The 24898-nt window shown below is 38.0% G+C and overlaps 1 protein-coding gene across 3 annotated transcripts in view; it reads left to right on the top strand.

Annotated features, from left to right (window-relative positions):
- Positions 1 to 24898, top strand: part of LOC128733888 (protein I'm not dead yet-like) — a 58268-nt gene that overhangs the window by 26182 nt on the left and 7188 nt on the right. For 2 of the 3 annotated variants that reach the window (XM_053827738.1, XM_053827739.1), the window contains exons 2-4: positions 21549 to 21671; positions 21743 to 22256; positions 22315 to 22400. In XM_053827738.1, the coding sequence (XP_053683713.1) occupies positions 21628 to 21671; positions 21743 to 22256; positions 22315 to 22400 (644 nt within the window). In that variant the 5' untranslated portion in view covers positions 21549 to 21627. Of the gene's footprint in view, positions 1 to 20483; positions 20590 to 21548; positions 21672 to 21742; positions 22257 to 22314; positions 22401 to 24898 lie in introns of those variants that run through there. The other variant, XM_053827740.1, reaches the window with a different exon arrangement.

The raw sequence follows: 24898 nt of genomic DNA, 5'->3' as shown, positions 1-24898 counted from the left end.
AAACATATTCTGATTTTGCAGTTGTTTATAAATCTTCAAAGAAAATTTTAAAATTTGTTTAATTTTCTTTACTGTATTGAGCACGTTAAATGTAACTATTTCTCAATTTTCTAGTGATTTTTTTGTACCGATTTAAAAATCAGTTTAGTAGTTTGGGTCTATTTTTCATTTATTAAGCTTCAATTGTCACGTAACGATCGTTAACTCAAACTAGAAGAGCAAAGACGTCGGGCGACGGTGTTCTTCGAATATCGTCTAACCCAAAAACCGAATGACAATATTGATCTTGAGCAATTGTGGCCAAATATTTGAATTCGTAACACAAACATGTGCAATTGTGCTGATCATCTTCCTCCAGATTCTGCCGTTGTTGATGTTACCGCTAATTGAAAAATATATAAACTCGGCACAAGCAGTTCGAACTTATTAGAACCTCCAACAATGCTTGGACATTAGAAGGCTTGGACTTGTTTGGAAATGTACTTGTTTGGGTTTCATCCTGTCGGCAAGTTTTAGAGAGCCACTTTGACGCAAACCACCAGTATAATCAATATATATAGAATGCCAGTGTCGCTGCAGTGCGCGTGGTAAACATCACACATGTTCAGATAATGTATTTACATTATATATGCAAATGTGTGTGTGCCTGAGATTCACCAAAAAGGGAATCTCATTGTCAAACTTTGGCAACTAGTTTAAAATTTCAATTATGGCTGCCAAGTAATGTGATTGGAAACTTCGCTTGCTGCAAATTTCTGAAAAAATCGGTGCTAAAGGGCGCAGCTGTGGGATTCTATTCATCCGGACGAAAAGAAAAAGAACGTTTAAAACCATTTCACTGGCATAAAAACACAGCGGAGAACGCACTGATGACAGCACCAACCAGCGCACAGATAAAGAACAGATAAATAACTATGAGCAACTTTGACAACGAAGTTCCCGATTCACAGACTTGATACAGATTGTTAGCATCATGTTTACCACAATGAGTCCTATAGAAAAACAGCGACACTGGCATTCTATATATATTGATTCTACTAAACCACCATTCTTTGATGTGTATATTTGCTTACGTCATCTGGTTTATTTTGACTGCATGGATGAAGAAAGTTTGACCTTGCGATCGTGAATTTTTCTATACTACATGCTTATGGAATGCAGATTTTTTTAATACTACGGAAAATGCCAAATTCTGTCGATAGAAGGTCTATTTCTCATTTTATTGCATCTTTCAAAGATCCATCATCTTTGTGCCAATATGTAACAAAGTATAGAATATACTTAAGCTTACGTCCAATCATCTTTGTGTCTCTAAAGACAGTTTATATGTATTTAATTTGATCATTAACTAAATATGGCTTTCTGGTTCTTCCTGTTTGCTCTTATTAATCTCCCCATCCACTTGTTTCTCTTATACAACCATGGTAAAATTCTATATATCTAACTGGTTCACTGTTTTGTTTTTATTATATTTTAGTAATTTGATTAGCGGGTTAAATTCTGTTTAACATTTTCATTATTTGGTTTAATTAGCACACATGCAGTAAAAAGATTTCTAAATAAAACCCACCGAATGTGATAATCACATTCGTTAGCAAGAAGGGAAAAACCGGTTCTATGGTATGACTAAATAAAGTTTTCGATTTTAGTCGCTAGCAGAGCTGAACGGGTAGCGTTCAACCATTGCATTCAGAAATAACGGTAAATATTCTCCTAATCTATCAAAAATAATTACATTATCCTATAGTGTTATGTGCTGTTTTCTCGATGGTAATGTTAGGTTTTAATTTTTGTTCTTGTGAGACGTATTTAATTCAACAGTTTTGTTCTTAACCTTAAGACTATTAAAAGTTGGAAAAATAGGTTATAACTTTAAAAACTAGGCCAATACGTCAATTTCGGGAAGTAGGAAAGATATTCATTTAAATCATAGGTGTGTTAGGAGCAATGGAATGTCTTTTTGTAAATTTGATAGCTTTTACCACTTTCCAAAAACGGCTGTTTAAAAAATTGTCTATGATTTTGAAATATTTTAGAAGCCAGGGCTACCTATAATCCAAAACTGGCCGCTTCTGGACGCTCATTTAGAAGTTCCTATATTTCATAGCTAAAGCCATCACAATTGAAATTATATCCGTTAAAGAGCAGCGCATTCTCACCAAATGCTTGTGCTTTGGCAGCTTTAAGCTGGGATAACATATCAAAAACTCCAGTTTTAGTCCTTGGCTACTGGTCACTAATTTCTCGGGCGTCGTGGCACTCATAAGTCAGCTTCAACCTGGTTGAGCAAGTTCTCACAATGGACCTCTTAGTTCCAAGTACTGGTAGTGCTCTTAAGGAGTGCAGTATTCGTCGTATTATCGTACGACATCTTCGCAACATAATTGGCTCACCGCGTCCTCTTGACTTTCGCCAACGAAGATCTATTCAAGTAGTCTCTGCGACTTGCGGTTCATGTATCTAAATCACTCCCCACCTTTCGTTTGTACTCCGCCAAAATAGTCCGCGGTTATTAAAAATCTGAAAAATCAAAAATCAAAAATCTGCTTGGAATAATCCAATGAGGATGAAAAATGTTAAAAATAGGGGGAAATGTGCAAAATGGGGTACTTCCCGATGACAAACAGGAAAGGGGTGGGTACCACGCGTTTTTCCGGAAAATTTTACATAAGATCACCTACATTTTATAAGCCTGCTGGCCGTATCTTAATTGTGTCCGTTTTTTCTCTCGTTTTTGCCCATAGTGCACCGACTGAGAAATTTAATCTAACTCGTTTTACTGACAGGACGACGACATCTTTGTTTCATTACTTTCTTCTATCAACCTTTCCGTTGATTGTAAAAAACTGCCGTTATAAAGTAATTTTTTTTTGAATCGCATGCGCTTCCGTTGTGATAGTTGAAACTTTCTGCCAAATGTTTTCCACTAAATCTCAAACTCCATATTTTTAGGAAAGCAATCCTGTGCTGTTGCTTTCATTTCTTGTATCGATGCCTAATCTTTTGGATTTTTATTTAGACTAAAAAAACTAGCATACAAATGTATAAACCACAAATAAAAGAACACATGTATAAAACACAAACGGTTGCATACCGTTTCACTAATTTAAACGTGACATAATTCTTTAATGGCAATATCTGAACCCGAACCATCACCGTATTGGCGGATATGTTACCTACAACGCAATTTCAACGGCTTAAACACAGCAAGTTATTGTTTCAACATGTGTTTCATTTATTGCACTACGGCAATTTCAAGTTCACACACTGCTAGCTTCCTTGGGATTGCAGTATCTATATTTAGTATCATTACAATCGTGAATTAATGCGTATAATAATACATATCATGCGTTTTAATCAGCTTTTTCAGCCTTTACTGCTTCTGTTAACAGATGTTCTCTTAAGTTGCTTAATCTGGCCACTAGATTCCTAAACTGCTCATCACTTAGTTTTACTAGGAATGGGCACAGTTCGGCACGTTGTTCCTGCATGGTTGTAGGCTTTCCAGTCGACCTATTGCCGACAGTAGCTTCGTGGGCTTGCACAGCCAGATATGGCTGTACCAACTTATAAATTGACTTTTTTGCTTAACGTAAGAGCAACTTAACACGAACAAACAAGACACATCATTTATAGTTCTTACAAAACATTAAAACTACCTTTTTCGCTAACCAGTTTCGGGTTAAATCCAACCTATCTACGAAGCGGTGGTCGACTGCATACGTATTGTGATTTGTTGTCTGCTACAGTTTGCTAATGTTTTGTAAGAACCATAAGTGATGTGTCTTATTTGTTCGTGATATGGCTGTACCTCAGTAACATTGTACTGAGATGCAGCAGGATTCTCTTGAGGCGTTTTGAAACGTCAGAGAAGAATTTGGAAAAATGCATTGTCATGAAATCCATTTCCTTAACTGGATGCGACTCTGACAGCGTTTCGGAGCAGTGACAGCTGGTCAAATCGCATCTTGTTCTTGTACTGATTCCTGACTGATTATGACCGGTAAACCCTGTTTTGACGTAGTACTACGAGTTACGGCAAGGTTTGGGATAGGGTGTCATACCAAAAAATCGAAAAATGCGAGCGTCTCGAAAATATGAAAGATTTCTAGCGCTCTGCCAATTATGAATGGATTTTCATGGTTTAGATAGCGATCGACTCATAATAGATGTAGCAATTATGTGATTTCTATTATAACTTTCTTTTTCAATTACGAATGAGTGAAAATTAACAAAAAGATTCAAGGTCAAATATCCCCATACATTTTCTTCGCAATCGCCTTGTTTCACAGGCGACAGTTAATACACCATCTGTTTACTGTTATTTTGATTACGTTTTAGAAAAAAAACAACAAAACCCCCTCGTCCTAACCGGTCGAAGATTCTTTTCGACGTTTAAACCTATACCAAATTGATATCTGTGCTTGGGAAGCACGCCAGAGTGCAAAACCACCCCTTTTCTTCAACCGATGTTATCGTTTAAACATTGAGGCTAGTCCAATTTGATGTCCTGAAAGTAAACAATTTTGTTGAAGTATGAAACCACCTTTTTATTTCCACCGAGTTTATCTTTGAAAATTGAATCTAGTCCAAATTGATGTCCTGAAAGTGAATCGTCATAGAGCGTGAGCGGTAATCCTTTCCTTTTGCCAGATTGTGTCGGTATGTGTACTTCAAGAATTTGTTCGGAACTGTTGTCCAACCAGTAAACAGGGCTGAAGAGATATTTGTGCACGTGACGTTACACAGCAATTCTCAAAACGCGGAAAATCGGCGACTCTCTTGTCCAAAAATAGTTTTGAACGTTTCATTTGCTGCTTTGCGTCAGTTACTTGCCTGCAATTCTTTACATAGTATCAATAGTCAAGCATTACAATTACCGTAAACGTACCATATTCTGCGTAGTTAAGACATTTTTATGATTCTTCCGCTATTCTAAGTATTCTAGATTTAAATTAACAACGTGAATAGCCTCAACGTGTAGTGCTATGGTCTATAATATCTGGTCAAAAATATGGGAATTATAAGTCGACCAACAATTGAGTATATTTTTCGTTTTGTAAACTTATCCACGGTGCCTAATTCTGCGCACTTTCTTGCCCATGTTCCTAATTCTGCGCATGTTTGCTCCAAATTCTGCGCACCCAAAAAGTGAAAATAAATACTCCTGCCATGCTGTTTACGTCTTTATACGCTGAAAGCTCACCAAAAAATACGGCATTGGTCATTACCGTAATTAAATCCATGATCCGGCCTTCTTGTGCTGTCCGGGTGGCAAAGGAATATTGTTATCATTTTTATTGCCTCATTTTAAATATGTAATTCTCGATAACGTAAAGGGCGAATTGACTCGGATTTTCTGCATACTGAACATTACACTGCAAAATAATACTAAAAATTGTGTTTTCATGTAGAAACCACTTCCCCACTCTCTGACAGCCCCATGAGGTTGGACATTTAAAAAATAGAAGATATGGTTTCATGAATTGGCGCTCGTAGTTTCGGACCCCGAGACACAGCACAGGATGCCAATCAATGCAAGTTGAAGATTCTACTTGAATTTTCATGCCTCTATATCTCAGCCATTTGGGTGAGGTTGCGTATTCTTTCGTGATTTCTTCGTAGGATACATTAGTGCGTAAAAAAATTGGGCTTAACTTTGACAGGTGTTACTAAATATAAACGTAAACAAAACAACTGCCTAAAACGACACAGGATGTAACTTTTATGCTCTAGGTTTTAAGGTTTTTTTCAGAAATTTAACAAACTTTTCAAATTATTGTGCAGTGCAGTTCTGTTTGGCTACATAAAAGGAACTGTTTGATAGAAAATTATAGCTAGATTGCATAAAAGTAAACTCAAGTTTTCGTGTATGCTGGTGGGGAGAAATGGACAGTTTTTTTGGGGTGAAATGTTCAAGTTGATTTTAGGCCATTTCTTCGGTCTAATTGATTCTAAATACCGTAAAAGTACAAAAACTAAAAGGTATACAGCCCTAAGGGTTGTACGAAAGGGTGACGTAGGACTATATCAGATCATTAGATCAAAGACTAATGTAAACTGCATTTCTGGCATATGTATGTTTATAAGAATCTGTGAGTGCCATTGTTTAAGTGAATGTTTAAAAGAGAAGAGTGAAATATTCAAATTCAATTCTTCATTGTAATGCAATGGTGGTTTTGAAAATACGTGGACGGGGATTCATAAGTACAAAACGGATAGAAATTTAATCTCCAAAATGAGCAAAATGACTCATGATTTAAGGTTTCTAGCTTATGCCTTATGAAAATACACTATGAATAATACTCATGATTTTTTGCTGCCTGATACGGGAGTTCAGTCATGATTTGACAGCGATTCAAACTTCATGATTTCATTCATGACGTGCCATTCGAATGTCCTTCTTTTTTGATATGAATGGAAATAGGCGTCGATTCAGTGTCTTTTTCTCCGAGAAGGTTTTGCTAGTTTATTTTCACAGCTTACCGCTTGTTATATAGCAGAACATATAGCACATACGCAAAATATTATGTTTTATTTGTATGAGAGTCCTTATCCTCCTACCACAGGGATGAGGGGTCTCAAACCATCATAAATTTATGCCTTCAAAAACCCCCACATGCCAAATTTGGTTCCAATTGCTTGATTAGTTCTCGAATTATGAGGAAATTTGTATTTCATTTGTATGGGAGCACCTCTTCTTGAAGAAGGCAAAGGTCTTAATTCACTTTAGAAAAAAGTCCTGCTTCCAAAAACCCCCACATGCCAAATTTGGTTCCTTTTGCTTGATTAGTTCTCGAGTTATGTAGAAATTTGTATACTATTTGTATGGGAGCCCCCCTCCTAAAGAGAGGAGGAATCTCAATTCATCATGGAAAAAATTCTTGCCTTTTGAAACCCCCACATGGCAAATTTGGTTTCATTTACTTGATTAGTTCTAGAGTTATAAAGAAATTTGTCTTCCATTTCTATGTAAGCCCCCCTCTTAGAAGGGTAAGTGGTCTCAGTACACCATAGAAAAAAATCCTACATCCCAAATTTGGTTCCATTTGCTTGAGCAGTTTTCGAGTTGTGAGGAAATTTGGGTTTCATTTGTAAAGCCCCCCCCCCCCTCCCTTTTACGTCCTCCATAAAATTGCTTTTCTACCCCCTTCATAAAATTGCTGGCCATTTTGTCTATCCAACGACATATAAATTGTTTAGTTTCGTTCAGTAGTTTAGTAGTTATTAGCATTTGAAATCTTTCATTCAAACGTTACACTTCTATTTTCTATTGTATGATCGTCAAAGGCCAAATTCGCAACAAAACTCAGGGCTCTTAATAATGGGATTTCGATGTGTTTGAGACTAAATGTAATATTTTACTCTTGTCATTTCCGCTCATACTCAGATTCGTATTTAAATAAGTGATTTTTGAGGCACTTGAGCCAATCCCTGAATGTCTGTGGTTGTGCAAAATGCAATGTCACATTCGTTTTGTTATCGTAAGTATTTTATCCCAATCGATATGTCGAACTGTCATTTTACCTTCAGCTTTAGGTTTGACCACCCTCTCTGAGCCGCCAGGAACTAATGCAGGAGCTCCTGTATGTAACTAATGTGCAATACGATTAAGATCTACATGCATCGAAGTATGGTTTTGTTTACTTGCGAAAAAACTAAAGTGATATTGGTATAATTTCAGAACTGGCTCGTCCGCTCAGATAGACCGAATTGAGCTCGAAACACTATTACTAGTTAATATGTATTCCTACGTTATCTGCTATGAGCCACAATTCGTTAAAAACAACAGTTTTCTACACATTTTCCATTTCACCCCAGTGGGTGATGTCCATATCACCCCAAACAAAATTTTGATGCCGAGAAATCATTATTTTTACTTTGCCATATTTTAGCAAAACTAAGCTAGATACAATTGTTAAACTGCTGGTAAACAGAAAACAAGTAAATCTCAGTATACGATTCAACTTTTTTGAGTTTTGATGCCTAGGTTTTGGGATAATAGGTGATTTGCGTCCAAATTCCTCCAAATTACCCAATGCTGCATGTAGCATGAATTCGTGAAGAATCGTATTATTACATACATGGATACATGAATGCATGGATCGCTATATAGAGACTTACATAGTCCCGCGTCACTTATGCGGTCGTGTCTTGTACACAACCCCTTTGTTTTTTTAAATAGGTTAAACAATGTGATGAAAAGTCTTGCCTTTACGGCTGGTTACCTATCAAATGCACTGTTAATTTTTGGTAAATTCGTCACTTTAGCTAATTTGAAACCGAACCAAATTGGATAATGGTGGTGGTGATAGTTATTTTTCCTTCTTTCGTGTTTTACTATTTTTTGCAATGTGATAAAATTGTACTTCACAGAAGTGTAAATAGCATATAGATACCGTCAAATAATCTTAATTCCCACAACCAGACGTGTGCTAACGGCGTACAAGAAGTGTCCAGACTAATTTTTAGTTAAGTGTACATTGCCAAATTGCCAATTTCATGATATTTCATTTTCCTTAATTATATCGGAACGTGTGGAACGTGCTACTCGAGCCAAAGATGCTGCTAATTATACATCACTAAAAATTGAAATTGGCTGACTAGTATCAATGACCTGCGAAATAGCGAGAGCAAATGCAAATGCAAATGCAAATTTCAAATTGCTATTATAAATATTATTAATATAAAAATAAATAAAAAAGTGCACAATTCTTGAAACAAAACTGATTGACACAAGCTGAAAGTATTAATAGCAGGCAAGCCTGAATGGTCCAAAAATGTTTTGTTATAAATTCCTATGTATGGATTCAGTGTCGAAGCGAAGGTCCAAAAATAGATTTGTGCGCTTTCAGCAGTCTGCTAGTTTTTTTGAAGCAAAGTCCATACACGCCCGTAGTCGATCGTTTGCCAAATCCTGGTACCTACCTACATACGAGGATTGAGTTTCATGAACTTGACCGCGTGCCTGCGTCAGCATGAAGCAATTTCGTCCCAGCTGATTTTCGCATTTGTATGCGAGACTGTCTCGATAAACCGTTACTGCGCCAAACTGGAAATGAATTTCAGATGATTTTTTTTTAAATTTGATCACAATTGTTATGTCTTTGAATTTGTAGATGCTTGGAGTGCAAATGCATGAATTTCGTTTTTAATATTTGAGGTATTTCGTCGTAGATAGTAACAGTGCAATATGATAACATTGTGTATAATAAATCGTTTTGCTGATTCCACCGAATACATTTTTCGATTAATATTTATTGCCGTAGGTGTCGAATGCACAATCGCAATCGGTTATCCAGTCATTCCCCTACTCTGGCGACCATCACTGCTACGTGATCACGACCATGCTCGAGTGAGTGTCTCACAGTTCGATTACGCGATTGGCAGTCGAGCATAGGCAGCCGGCATAGTGCGGTTCGATTGAAATAGTTTATTACAAGTTTTCCCAATTTGTAATATGAACTTGAGATTGAAATTATGCACTTGTTGAATAAATTTTGAGATGACAATAACAATTTTTTGTTATATTGATTTCATCTAGTGATATATTATAAAAGGCTTTCAATAGGCTTACAACTATATTTCAAATAATAGGTACCGTGAAAATGGTTTAGGAGGATTCAGTACTAGCGACAGTGGCGGTACTAATGGGAAACAGTAATGATTTCAGCTTGTATTTTATTGTTCTATTGTTTATACTCATATTTCGGAATTGTACTCAAAAGCTATTTTTGTTGGCGGTTAAACAGATCAAACCTACTCCTATTTGACAGTTTTATCTACATTCGATCATCAAGTTATAAACAGTTGAAGATTCTTAGTTTCAAGTAACCACCGCAAAACGTTATGCTCGATCGTTTGCTCGAAGCCAGAATTGATTGACTATTGATCTATCAATTAGAATTAATATATCAATCGTTCCTCGGCACGAGCTTTAAAGCGCAATATGTATATCTGATTGGTGCATTAAAGTGGTTCAGGAAGAATGCATACGAATACACATTAGATTAATAGTGCACCATTTTTCTTCACTCTCATACGTTTAAGCTGCATTTGGTTCGCGGTGGTCCTCATTTTATTGCCAAATAAATTAGCAGTTAGCATGCGACCAGCGTTGAACTGCTTTCGGTTGATACGTTGTGACGATTGTGTGTCAGCTTGACACCGGATAAGACTCTGGAATAGCCGGTTATAAAAGGCTTTCGTTAATTGCGGCTACAAAACTTTGGTCTGATGGCGGCATCCGACAATATCGTCATTGCGCTGCTTGCGAGAATAATTCTAGCGTAAATTTACATAATCAGATTATTATCACCGCCCTGTCGGCTACCGCTTTTGTGTACTGTGATATTTATCGTCACTTGTATTTACACTAGTGACAAGTGGATTACAAATATGGCTGGGAAATTTCGCGACTATGTTCTCATCATTGTTTGCGCAATGGTGATCTATTGAACTACCGAAAGATCACCCTGGGTTATGTAAGATTTTGCATTGCCCATATTGTTCGAATATTTTGAATGCGATTGAAATTGACCTTAACGTGTCAGTGTTCAGTAGAATGTATATTTTTAGGGATAGGCAAAGTCCATTTGCCAATCACTCATACTCTGCGGTCCCGTTACCTATCTGCAGCAAAATTGCGTAATCTTCAAGGCATACAGAAGATAAGCAAAGTTATGCAGAGAAAAACAGGCGTGATAATGTACAACAGTTATAAACAAAACAATTAGATCATCAGAAATATGACTGAAGCCATGAGTTATTATATAAATATTAGTATTAAATAAATTGATGTAATTATACTTGTAATTAACTAGCCTTTGTAATTAGTTGAATTGGATTAAAATTTGTACATGTAAATAAAATATATTAAACAATAAATAACAGCAGAGATAATAAATAAGCATTTCCGACGCAATTGAAATATGGCTTGTATGTAAGCATCTCAGTAACCTAAAACAGACCAACATCGTGTTTTGGTCTTAACCTTTTAATGAGGTTAGACCACAGACTAACAGACGTAACACTTCGAACAAATTTTCTAACAAAACGTCGTTTCAATGACACCCCTACAACTTGGAAAAAACACTAGCATCACCTGGTGCAGTCTTCGCGCTACGTAAAGCAGCTTGCTATAAAGTTAGCAATGCTATAAATTTACTTGTATATTATCTGACAACAGCGCCAGCGCAAACGAGCGGCGTTCTCGCGCAGCGACTGTTGTTTGAGTCTTGGCTTAAGTTACCATTTGAAATGATCGTTTTTGTTGGCGATGGAATGAGGCTTCAGTGTTACGTCTGTTAGTCTGTGGTTAGACTATAGGTCGGAGGGAACCTAGAAGAAAGTAATGACACAAAGGTGTTGATAGGATCCAAACATAATTGGGCCAGGCGTGAAGGGGAAAGAGCGTAGAATAAGCTATTTCAGAAGGGTATTGGGTTAAAAAGCCACTGCGACAGGCTTAATGATCGTCTTTTGTGGAAAGCCCCGATTGCTGTACACAATTTACGGCCTGCTGATACCCATTGATGGAGCTGAGCCGGATAGTTGTAGTCATGTGCATCAATTCCGTACTACATGGTTAATAAAACCGTTTTGGGATTTAAGCTCCATACTTGATATGCAATAAGAACAAAATTTCCGAAGAAGTTGTGCCGAACTTATTCTGAGGCGTTTGACTTCATTGCTTAAGCTCAGTCTTGTGAGCACCGTAACATGGTACTGATTAAGAGCTCCTTGCAAGCGACTGCGACAAACTTTCCTCTGACGACAAGTACAGCATCGTCGGCGTAAGCAATGTTCTCATAACCAAGCTATGATAGCTTGTGAAGTAGTCTGTCGGCCACCAGTGACCAGAACAAGGGGGAGAGAACTTCTCATCCTTTAATCACCGAAATCGTGACCAACGAATCTCCTAATGCACAAAAGGCAAAAACGAGCTCGTAATCCCAAGAATTAGAAGCCGCTGGTTTGGAATCTAACAAGATACCTATTCCTATGTCAAAATTCAGAAAATCGAATGGTAATGGTTTCATCTTGCGCAGACTTCGGGAAGTGGTCCATTTTGCCTTATAACCTGCAAAAATTATAATAAAAGCTAGTTAATTAATATAGAAACTTCTTTGCCGCCCGTGAAATGAACTCAAATAGCTTCCAAATGTTGTCAAAACATAAGAAGAATCAAATCCGATCCATTCCATGCTGCGCCAAATGCAAGAATAGTCCATTTTGCCCAATTCACCCTCATATACATAGATAACCTGATTAAAGGTAACTCAAAGGCAAAAACAGGCTTCAGAAAGAATGTGTATTTTATCATATTGAATAACTTTGAAGAACAGCTGAAAGCAATAAATAAATTGGATTCAAAGCTATTGTGCAGAATAGATTTTTAAGTGTACTTTTTAAACAAATCATTATATCTCGCAACGAGCAAAAGATATATAGTGTTCTACAATTTTTCTCAAGAAAACTTTTTTTTTAACGTACCGTCAAACGGGGTAACTTGCAACAGCGGGATAACATGGAACAACGCAATATCCATCGAATTTATTGTATTTTTGATCTGTTACTGCAATTTTTAATCTCTATCAATCTCTGAATCTTGTTAACAACAGGTCAAAGAAGCCTTAGAAACTGATATGTTGATTTTCTGCTATTTTGGTGATTTTTAAAAAATCTTACAACATGGTGTCAAATTTATTGCCATTTTTTCTTCTGTAAAAGGTTTGCTTCGCCCACAAGCACTTCAAATAAAAGAAGACTAACATGCATTTTTTATATAAAGGTGAATAATAAGGAAACAAAATATTTGATTTATGATGATTAGTTTTGTTGATCCTACTTGTTACCGCATTATTCGTAGAACAAGTACTTAAACGGGGTAACTTACAACAGCTGGTAGATGTACAAAACTGTTTTCCGTTAACTTCACGAAGCAAGTTATCATTTAATTTTCCATCAAGCAACACTAAAAGCACAGCTGAAGAGTGTAAGGTGCTTTCAGTAAGTCGGAAATATGCCAGTTTGTTTTGGATTCAGTATACCCCAATATTCATATAAGAGGCCGAATAGAACATAATCTCACTGAAAGAAATCGACCAGCAATATGATAGTTTCTAGTTACGATCACTCATAAAGTAATGAACATTCATATATTACGTAACCAAGATATCGATGATTTTTAACTTTGTGGCGTGATTTTGTATAATGGATATACGACGTGGAATGCGTTGTTACACAACTCCCGCTCCCGTAAGTGCGTTACGTAGTTTGTGAATAGTCCTTAAAAAAGCTCTATCGGATTCAGACACGGAATATCAACTGCATGAATGACATAAAAACTTAAATTCCGTTACGCGGTCTTAAATTATTTTGACCAACATGACATGGGACATTTATGCGAATATTCATAGCAAAAGCATTGAAAATTGCCAGTCGAATAAACATTTGCATATTGAAGTCAAAAGAAACTCATACAAATCATTAAATTTCAATTTCCAAAAAAATATTACTTGTTGCAAGTTACCCCGTTGAAGGGGTTACTAGCAACAAACTAGTTAAAGATTTCTACAGCAACCAATATCGATTGCATATTTTTTCTCAATATGTGAAATTATTCTATTCTAGACCTAATAACTTCGTATTAATTAAATGCCCTCAAATGTGCTGCAGATAAGTTTTTACTTGCACTCATAGTTGAGAACTGTTGCTAGTTACCCCGTTTGACGGTATTAAAAAAAACAAAAGATTGTATCACTCATCTATCAGAATAGAAGATCACCGTAATAGTTTAAAAAGATGCACTGTATTTTATTGATAAACTTCTCTAAAGACACCATCGTTGAAAAATTACGAATTTTTTACGTAATAGCAAATGAACGTGTTTTTGTAGATCTAGGAGAGAATTAGGTTAAACGTACCGATTGTGAATTCGTCACGGTACTAAATCGATGACATTCAACTCTCCTGATGTTTTTCGAATGAATTGGTGCTATTCGACTTTATTCCTCTATCTTTGAATTAGTTTTAATCGCTTTAATTAGGTTTTACTATATATTTTGGGGTGAATTGGGTAAAATGGACTATTCTTGCCTTTCGCACAGTATGAAATGGATGGAATTTGTTTTTTTTCTCTCTTTATTATCGAGATTTTCAGCCATGGGCTGGTTCATCTCGTTGGGATTTGTTTCTTCTGATATTTTGACAACTATTTGTTATTTGTGGAAGCTATTTGAATTCATTTCACGGGCGGTAAACAAGTTTTTACACTGTTTAATTAGCTTTTATCATAATTTTTTACTTAACGCACCCTCTTAAGCACAATAGGCTCTCCCTGAAGTAATACCGATAAGGTGTTGCCAGGAAGGATTGAGGTTGGAGTCTCTGGATGCATCTGTGTGAGTGAGTACTTGTATTCGTACAGCCATGCCAATATAGCCGAACAAACACCAATACAGAATTTTGGAGAGCTTACTAACATTTTTGCAAAATTTACCACCTTCCCTAAAAAAAGCGCCGGTGATAGTGACGCTCGACTCCACGATTATATGAAAAAATAACAGAGATGCCAGTCTTGTTAGTAATGGGGTCTTCGTTTCCACGAAACGGAGAGTTTTTTTAAACTTATTGCGGATATAGTTATTCTCCATCAAAGCCTTAGGCATGGTTTAATCTTTTTTGTCACCCTTAAGTATGAACACCTGGCTGAAACTATAAGTTTAATTTCAAGCCCAACGTAATTCTTGCGGAAACGGGGCCACTACTAACACAAGGTCTTCAAATATTGGAACTTTTGCACTTGAAAGAGTTAAAAAATAATAACTGTACTTTTAATACCTCGAAACAGTGGACCCCTCGTTCGCCAATGGGCCCGAAAGTTTCAAAAATTGTTGAATTTTAAGCACACCTTGAGAGCTATTTGAAGTAATTTTCCCTAAATTTGCAATGAAACAACTAACAAATGTCATGGTTCCGTAAAGCAAAAGAACAGAGTATTCAAATGGAGTACGATTTTTTGGCGGCCGTCTGGAATTTGGTTGCCATGTTGGATTTTATCAAAAAATGGCCATTTTAACCATGATCCTACCGATTTTAATTTTGAGATCACCATTGGAATGCTGATATGAATGATGCTGATATTTACTTACTTTTACTTATGTGTCCATGTCCGCCGGTCCGGCAAAACAAAGGGATGAAATTAGAGATCTCCACTGCTGACGGTTACCCGCCATGGCTTTTACCTGTCGCCAGGACAGGTTCTCGTCTACAGCCCGGATGTCGTTGGCTAAGCACCGTCTGCATGAGCCTCTGGGTCTGCCTCTTCTACGCTGTCCTTGTGGATTCCAGTCGAGTGCTGCTCTGCAAACCTCGTTCGCTCCTTTCCTCAAGGTGTGTCCGATCCACTTCCACCTACGCTCACGAATTTCTGTGGCTATCGGCCGTTGATGACACCGACGATGGAGTTCCTCATTGGATATCCAATTATCAGGCCACCAGGCACGAATAATATATCGCAGGCACCGGTTAATGAATACCTGCAGTTTTTGCGTTGTCTCCGCTGAGACGCACCACGTTTCGCAGGCATACAGCAGTACGGATGTAACGTTTGAATTAAAGATTCTGGTTTTCGTACGTAGAGTGATCTGGTTTGAGCGCCAAATGTTTCGCAGACCTGCAAAGGCACCCCTGGCCTTCCTGATCCGTGTGGCTATATCAGTCTTGGTACCACCATCGGGCGTTGTTTGGCTACCAAGATATTGAAAGACGGCTACCTGCTCAACTTGTTGTCCCGCTACTGTAAACTTGGTGGAATTGTCAGTGTTCACTACCATAGACTTAGTTTTCGCTACATTGACTGTGAGACCTGCTGCCTGGGAGCTCACGGAGAGGTCATCTAACTTGCTCTGCATATCGTTTCGGCGTTGTGCGAGCAAGACAATGTCGTCGGCTAGGTCGAGATCATTGAGCTGCTCCATCGTTAGAGGATTCCAAGGCAATCCTCGATTTGGTCTACTGTCAATTGCTCCAACTAATATCTCATCCATAACGATGAGAAACAGAAGCGGTGATAAAATGCAGCCCTGTCTCACGCCAGCAGTAACCCTTGAATGATGCTGATATGCTGATATGAATGATAATATGATATGAATGCCATATGAAGCATTCATTAATTTTAATGTGCTGTTGAATTACCCTGGTTAAGCAATTTATTTTATAAAGCAAAATTTAACACTTCATGAGAATTGTAAACCTTGCTGCAGGGGGTCAGTCCCGGTGTATTGGTTAGCATTCACGCCTATCACGCCGAGGACCCGGGTTCAAATCCCAAACCCGAAGAAGTCACGAATGACCTAAAAGTGTTCAAGTGACTATAATCTAACAAAAAAATCTTGCTGCAGATAATTGATTGTTTCGTTCAAGGCTTGTTCGCGCCAAAATCTGGACACCTCAACAAATTTGCTAGAAGTTTAATCCATGAAAAAATTTTATATCATTTATGTGTGTATCGTTAATAATTATCAAACAACGTTACTTATTTGGTCTGCATGAAAAATTGGCGAACTTTGGAGTTTACCCTTACCATGAGGGTCAGTGCAGACTTGTTGGCAACCAATTTAGCTGCGTTTGTCCAAGATTTTCGAAATTTATCTATAGTTGTTGCTTGTTGTTTGTGCTGGGACAGCTCTCTCTATTCACCAAAGCTCAATACCATGAACCCCCGTTCGTTTGACCGTTTTTAATCTGAACATTTTTTAATTTGAATCCCGTTGGTTTGCACGACGTGCAAATTAAAAATGGTTCAAACGTCATACTCAATATGACGTCATTTGCTTATGCAGACAATGCACATAAACACGATTTGCTTGTGCTGATCTAGCGTGTTTAATCTGTTTTACATTGCGTTTTCCCAACGATTATGGTAGAAATCCGATCGGAGAATGAATATTCGTTGCTTGCAACTGCCAACTGAATCAAACAAACCACCAAAACAATAACAAAGAGCAGGGCAGCCAGTTCACACAAGTACCAGCAAATTTAGGGTTACTAGTTGTTCAAATTAAAAACTAACCCCGTTAGTTTGCATGAGGAATCGTTCAACCGAACGGGGGTCCACTGTACCGCTCGATGGGGCGTAACTCTGGACAGTTAGGTGGATTCGCCTCCTTCGGTACAATATGGAATCCATTAGCATCATACCATTCCGAAACATCTTTGGCGTAGTGACAGGATGCTAAATCAGGCCAAAACAGCAAGGGTACATCATGACTGTGTAGGAACGGTAACGTTTCTGCAGGCATTCTTCCCGGTATATTTCCTTGTTAACCGTGATGTAACTTTTGCTTGCTCGACCACAGCTGCATATGGCCTGCCATACTAAATATTTTTTGGGGAACTTGGCTTACTTCTTTATTCTAAAATGCTCTGCAACGCCATTCCGTTTCATGGCAGTGTAAAAAGACATACCAGGTAGCTGTTTAAAGTCTTCTAGGACATACGTTTCATCGTCCATTATAACGCATGGAAACTTCGTTAAATATTCGCGATAAAGCTTACGAGCGCTTGTTTTGACCGTCGTATTTTGCTTACCATTACGATTTGGCATAGTCCTCACCTTGAAAGACTTCATGCCTTGTCGTTGCTTAGAAGTGCGTACAGAAAGATCTGGTCTCCTCCGTAATACTTGTTTTACCTTCGCATCCTTGTGGTTGTTCCTCAGATCTGTTTTGTTCCACTTCCCTTCTTCCTAGCTGTTGTCAAGCGAGTTACGATTTTAAAACATTGTGAACAGTGCTTGGAGAAAATCCAAGCTTTCTGGCAAGTTTTCTTAACGAGAGATCCGGATTTCCGAAGCTGTGTGTGTTTAGGGGTGTCCAAATTTTGTCGCAAACAAGCCTTAGTTAATGCCAATGCACACCTAATTTGATGAAACATCTTGTAGCATTTTTTCTCCGTTTTCCAATGGTGGTTTTAAAATTGAAATCAGTAGGGAGGATTATGGTGCAAACGGCGATTTAATGATATTATACGACCATTTCACTTGACTTTACTTCAGTGACATAATAGAACCAGGAAGCTTGGAGAAATAAGAAATATGTTAAAAGTTGCACAATAGTTTTATTTAGGGTACTTAAATTGCCAAGCGAGATGATTCAAATATTGTTTCCAAATCATTATTACCATTATCAAAGTCGTAATGTCGTTTATTTTTGGTTCCATACAAATTGCTGACAACCGACGCGGTTTGATTGTGCAAAATGTGCTGACAACGCAAATAAATTACTGTTTAACTTAACTGGTTTTAAACTAAGGGATATATAAATAGTATTTATTTACATTCATAATTCTGGAATTCAATATTGACACCAGCCTATGGAGTTGACAATTAGCATAATGAATCGATACAGCGCATATTTGTTCGTTCTGAGTTACATCAATTACCGTGGCGTAATGCTATAAATCAATTTGCCTAACTATTCTGATCGTTGTCAATTGCTGTAATTAAATCCCCTGCCTATCTGTCGTGATGTTTTCAAGCTTATCTTTTTTCTAGTATTCTACAATTGTGTATTGATTGTGCAGATTTGCTGCAGTAGCTAAGCAGAGATATGCTACGTATGCAATACTTATATAATTGCATTCAACTTTTTGCTTCCCTGCTGCTAGCAACAATTATGATTTCAATTTAAATATTAAATTATTGAAGATATCTTCAATTTCAATTTGTCTCGCAGTGTTATCAAAAGAGGATTCATGCCAACCCACCTCTGCTAAGCTTTGTACTACAGATTCTTGAGATAAAGTTTGTGTAGCGATAAGATAGCAGGTGAAACTAATTTATATGTAGGTACTTGGTTGTCAAAAATTTATCAATATGTTTTAGTAATAGCGTTTTGTTGTAGTTCGTCTTTCTTTTTTCTGTAAACAGCTGAACCGGAAAAGAAACATTTATATTTTTCCACACACCCATTAGCCTTCCAATCGCTCGCGAAGCGCAACACTGTTCTAACAATTCAGTCATCGTATGTTCGAATCTTGACTGGAAGAGACTATTAGAGACAACAGCATTGTAGCACTAGCACTGCCTGCCTGTAAAGTCTGTCGAATAAAAACTGAAGGTCAAGCTCCGAATCCGAAATTAAACGTCTCTAGACTTTGCTTTTCTATCTTTCCACTCCAGTGAGCTTCACCTGCCAAATATTAAACGATGATTTATGGAACAAAGGCATTAAACAAACTGTGTATCTGTGTGTAGTTATTATTACATAGCGGAGGGTAGTGTAGGGAATACATCAAAAACTCGAAATTTTTGCATTACGTAATTTGTAGGCCTACACTTAGTTATTTGGTGTTATGTAGTTCGTTTATTTCAATCGAAGTGACTACCGAGCAATTAGCATACAGAGCATTCTACAATGAAAAAATATTTTCACACATGCGCGAGTTCTTATAACATTGGTGTAAAAACCACAATCGTTCAAAAAAGATGTCTTTTACATGCTAAAATACACACCCTAGCCTCTTATCGGCCAGTTACTTCAAGTCAAAGTCAATGATAAGAAACTAAATGCTTTACTATGAAATCCAAATCGCAATTTGTACCATTTCGATATGGTTCACTTGTATGTAGTTAAAACAACGATAGAAATTGCGCTGTATTGGTGACGAAAAATAACGCGAATGAAAGTTAATATTTATGGATTTGAGCGAAAACAACCTATCCTATTGACAAGAAATATAGCGTCTAATTTAATGTTTGGGCTAGAAAACACCTCTCATCTCATTACCAACAGAATCAATCATAACAGAATACAATTCGTATCAACAACTACAGTCAGGTCGGGCCTCCTAGAGATTGGTTGCGATAAGTAACTGACATGTAAAAACATCCATTCATAAGGCGTCACATTATTCTATTTACTTTGGCTCCAGACGACGTGACGAGCTCGGCGACATCGGTACCTACATGGAATGTTGTCTCTTCATCCGTCCACATCGGAAAAGGTGCTGGACGTCATCAGCTGGGCGAAAAACATGAACTTGAGATTCAGTAAATACCTACAAAGTAATGCGTGTTATCACGAATGAAATCAAAGTTACAACAAATAGTTTCATTCGAGCAAACCGTTCCCCAGTCCCTGTGGGTATTGATGAGTTGACTCTGATGTTCAAATATGTAACCTGTTCTCAGGTGGTTTATATTCTCTGACAAAGGTTTCCATAAACACGGTAGTTGCATTTAAACAAGTCACATTTACGCAAGGCACTGGTGTTTCCACTTGTCTAAGCATCTGCATTTTTTCTGCGCGAACAGGTTCTGGGAGCTGCAAAGTAGTTATAAATGCTAATCTACTGCCTTCTGATGGGCTTCTGTATCAGTAGGAGCTATGTAGGTAATTGCAGACTTGCACTTTCGTTCCTCGATAGACTAAGCACGGTACCGGCTCTAAAACACATAGCTATACGTCAAGGTCACTGACGTGGGCAGGTCTAGCACACCTTTCTAGGAAATTGTATAGTGTCGTAAATTTGCATTTTATGAGATGTAATTTGACGGAAATCGTATTAACTGGTGATAATAGCGTATGTGCCATTTAACAGGGGTGATTTCAGTTTCAAGTAGTGGTTCCACGTGTAAACTATTACGTACAAAATTTCTGTGTTGACCCTTTATGAAATATTTGCTATATTTTATTGTTAAAATACTCCAACCATCTGCGTTGTGTCCTCGAACCTCATTACAATAATAATAACAACAATAATAATAATAAATAAGCGTAACTGATAATGACCTAACACAATTTCACACGACCAGAGAATCAATATATATTTTTCACCTAACTCTGTTAAGAGTATTTATGTTTACTTCACATAGTTACGATAGTTAGAAAGAAAATATTTATAACGCTTGACATCGACTTTTTTTACATTTCTATAACCTTCGATCTCAAATTAAAACCCTTCGATTAATTTCGCTGTAGCGCTGTGATAAGCATATGGCTCTCAGCTGGTTTCGAGGTACGACAGTGGCCTAACAAGACCGTCATCACAAATATTCGAATCTCGATTAGAAGCGACTGTTACAGTCAATAGAATCGAAATAATAAAAATAACACCAGCCCTGAAATTGTCGTGTTCGCTAAAAAATGACTGCAAAGTTTCAAAAATAAAATGAAACTCTCTTTCCATGTGATAAACATCCAAAATAAGTTTCATACTTCTTGAATATTTTTAGTTCTGTTTAGAACTACTTTGTAAACGTTTATGTATTCCATGAAAAAGCACCTCACAGCTCAAATCTCAGTTCCGATTCGATAAAACAATTTCGTTGTTGTTAATCACATTGATAACGAAATTGCACTGTTTTTTTTTTTTGTATCGAAACCCACTGTTATCAACCTTTCGATTTAGTTGTAACTCTTCTTGCATTCTTGCGCCGAAATCACACGGGTATTTTCGGGCTCACCGATAACAAACGCTAATCAAACAACGGCGTACAGTTCCGCATTAAAATTGTTTTTCTTTTGCTGGTTTTATTACAGAAACTCAACCCAATGAGCGTTACACGAAAAAGCAGATAGTCCTAGATTTGGTGCCCGTTTGTAGATCCTGTATGACAAAATGGCGACCAAACAAAGCAAGGATGTTCAAGATGCAATGGCACTGTAAGTTTGACTGGATCTGTTCCAGATGTTTGTAGGAAATATAGTTTTAACGTTCACATTCCGTATTTCAGTGAAGCAATCGCCGCCCCCAGAGTGGGTTGCTGCCGAAGGATAGCGAAATTTATTTGCGTTTACTGGCGTGCGTTGGTGGTAGTTCTCGCGCCCATTATATCGGCGGGTGTTTTTGCTGTCGATACTACTCCTGCCTACCGATGCATGTACGTGGTGCTAATTATGTCCTTTTACTGGGTTACGGAAGCCCTTCCACTTGCGATCACGTCGATGCTGCCGATTGTACTATTTCCCTTGCTCGGCGTGCTGGACACCGATCGGACCACAATGATGTACATGAAGGAAACTATGCTGATGTTCATCGGTGGCATTATAATTGCCCTGGCGGTTGAGTACTGTAATCTGCATAAAAGGGTGGCCCTGAAGGTTATCTCGATTATCGGATGCAGCCAGAGGAGACTGAATTTTGGTTTGATCACCGTTACGATGTTCGTCTCTATGTGGATTTCGAACACTGCTGCCGTTGCCATGATGTGTCCGATTATGCAGGCAGTGCTGGAGGAACTGGAATCGGTATGCGGTACCATGCATACAAGATTTTGGTGAACTTGACATGTCTTGATAATTTCAGCAAGGACTGTGTGAGATGTACGTTCGACCAAAGAAAACTACAGAAGAGGAAGGAATGCTTGGTAACGACAAGAATGAATCAGATGAGTGAGTATTTGACGTATTAATTTAGAAGATAAGGAAGGTACAACTATTTTGTTAACCGAGACTAATGTTAAATTATGGTTGTCTCTAAAAACTTTTCTTTACTCCTTCAAAGCATCAATGCTTTATGATCAACTAAATCTGAATTCGGTGTCTTGTTTCTCGTTTTTTGTTTTACCTTAATCTCGCATTTCACCCTTGTGTACCCAGCTGAATAAATCTATCAACTACTTCGAAAGTATTATCAGCAATCCTATCACTGGACGGGCTGCTACATATTTTCCAGCCACTGTGTAAATTTCGGTCCTCTTAGAAACTGGTACTAAACATTACATCTATCTTCGGGATTTACTTTGCTTTGCTTTTACATCGCATCCTTAGTGATGAGCAGTAATCTATACCTATAAAGAAGGATTTCTGTCTGTCTGTCTGTCTGTCTGTCTGTCTGTCCTGTGTTCCTTATAGAATCAAAAACTACTGAACCAATCGGCGTGAAAATTTGCATGTAGAGGTTTTTGGGGCCAGGAAAGGTTTTAGTGATGGTTAGAGACCCCTCCCCCCACTAAGAGGGGGGGCTCCCATACAAATGAAACACAAATTTCTGCATAACTCGAGAACTAATCAAGCAAATAGAACCAAATTTGGCATGTGGGTGTTTTCGGTGACAAGAATTTATTCTAGAGTAATTTGAGACCCCTCCCCTCTTTATAAGGGGAATTATAACTCCTCTCCCCTTTAAGAGGGGGGGTTTCCATACAAATTTCCTCATAACTCGAGAACTAATCAAGCAAATGGAACCAAATTTGGCATGTGAAGGTTTTCGAGGGCAAGAAAATTTTCTATGTTGAATTAGGACCCCTTCTCACTTTAAGAGGGGGGGCTCCTGTACATATGAAATACCAATTTCCTCATAACTCGAGAACTAATCAAGCAAATGGAACCAAATTTGGCATGTGTGTGTTTTTGAAGACAAAATTTTTTTCTATGATGAATTGGGACCCCTCCCCACTTTAAGAGGGGGGGGGGGGCTCCTATACAAACGAAATACAAATTTCCTTATAACTCGAGAGCTAATCCAGCAAATGGAACCAAATTTGGCATGTAGGTGTTTTTGGAAGCAAGAATGTTTTCTATGATGAATAAGAACCTCTCCCCACTTTAGGAGGGGGGGCTCCTATACAAATGAAATACAAATTTCCTCATAATTCGAGAACTAATCAAGCAAATGGAACCATATTTGGCATGTGGGTGGTTTTGGAGGCAACCATTTTTCCCATGATGAATTAGGACTTCTTACCTTTTTAGGAGGGGGGGGGGCTCCCATTCAAACGAAATACAAATTTGCTCATAACTTTAGAACTAATCAAGCAAATGGAACCAAATTTGGCATGTGAGAGTTTTAGATGGCAGAATTTTTTTTCTGTGGTGTATTACGACCCCTTTCCCTTTTAAGAGGGTGGGCTCCCATACAAATGAAATACAAATTTCCTTATAATTTGAGTACTAATCAAGCAAATGGAACCAAATTTAGCATGTAGGAGATTTTTGAGTCTTGAATTTATTTTATGATAGTTAGAGACCTCTCACCCCTGTGGTAGGGGGATATGGACTCTCATACAAATAAAACAGAAATTTTTGCGAAACTCAAAAACTAATCCAACTCGAGAAATTCGAGACTCTTCCATAAAACATTAATCAATAACAAGACCACAAAAACTATCTATAGTAACACTAGATCATTCAGGACGAGCCGGTCGCGAGTGTTGCCGGTGACCCGCCGTCGGAAGCGCCGCCCACTGGGGGGCTTGCAAAACTCGAGAAGTGACAAAGATCATCCGAGATTCATGATTTATGTACAACACAGGTTAATTTGTGGCAATACGAAGTTTGTCGGGTCAGCTAGTGCTCTATATTCTGACGGGGTTCAGGTAGCGTCACGAACTTTTCGCAATTCCTATCTTTATCTACTAAATATGCTGCTGGTCAACTTCTGCCACCAGTTCGTTCCAATATCTTTTCAATCTCCTTCAACCGCCTCTTAATAATTGCCCAACTTTTTCCGGCTAGGCTCTTTCGATTCGCTCTTGTATTTCGTTAAAACTGAGAGCTGTGGGATTTCTTTGATAGTTTTCAATGCTTTCCAGATCAACTGCCGATCGTACTTACTTACTTCTAGCAGCAGAGAACAGGGGTGACTCTTGCCGTATCAAGAATTCCTCTCCACTGCATTCGGTTCTGGGCTACTCGGCGCCAATTCGTTGAGCGTCTCGACACAGGCAAGTCGACTTCAACCTGATCGAGCCATCTAGCAAGTTGGGCCCCTCTCTTTCTGGTGCCGGTGAGGTTCTTGAAGAGAACGGATTTCACTGAACAGTCGCCCGGCATTCTTGCGACGTAGCCGGCCCATCATAGTCTTTCAACTATCACCAGTTGTACTATGGGAATCTCTCCAAGTAGTACCTGTAATTCATACGCCTACGCTATTCTCCGCTTGCCTCCCT

Source organism: Sabethes cyaneus, chromosome 2, assembly GCF_943734655.1.
Source record: "Sabethes cyaneus chromosome 2, idSabCyanKW18_F2, whole genome shotgun sequence".
NCBI classification, from domain to species: Eukaryota; Metazoa; Arthropoda; class Insecta; order Diptera; family Culicidae; genus Sabethes; species Sabethes cyaneus.
The sequence above is the reverse complement of the archived record's forward strand: the minus strand, read 5'-3'. Positions and strand labels throughout refer to the sequence as shown.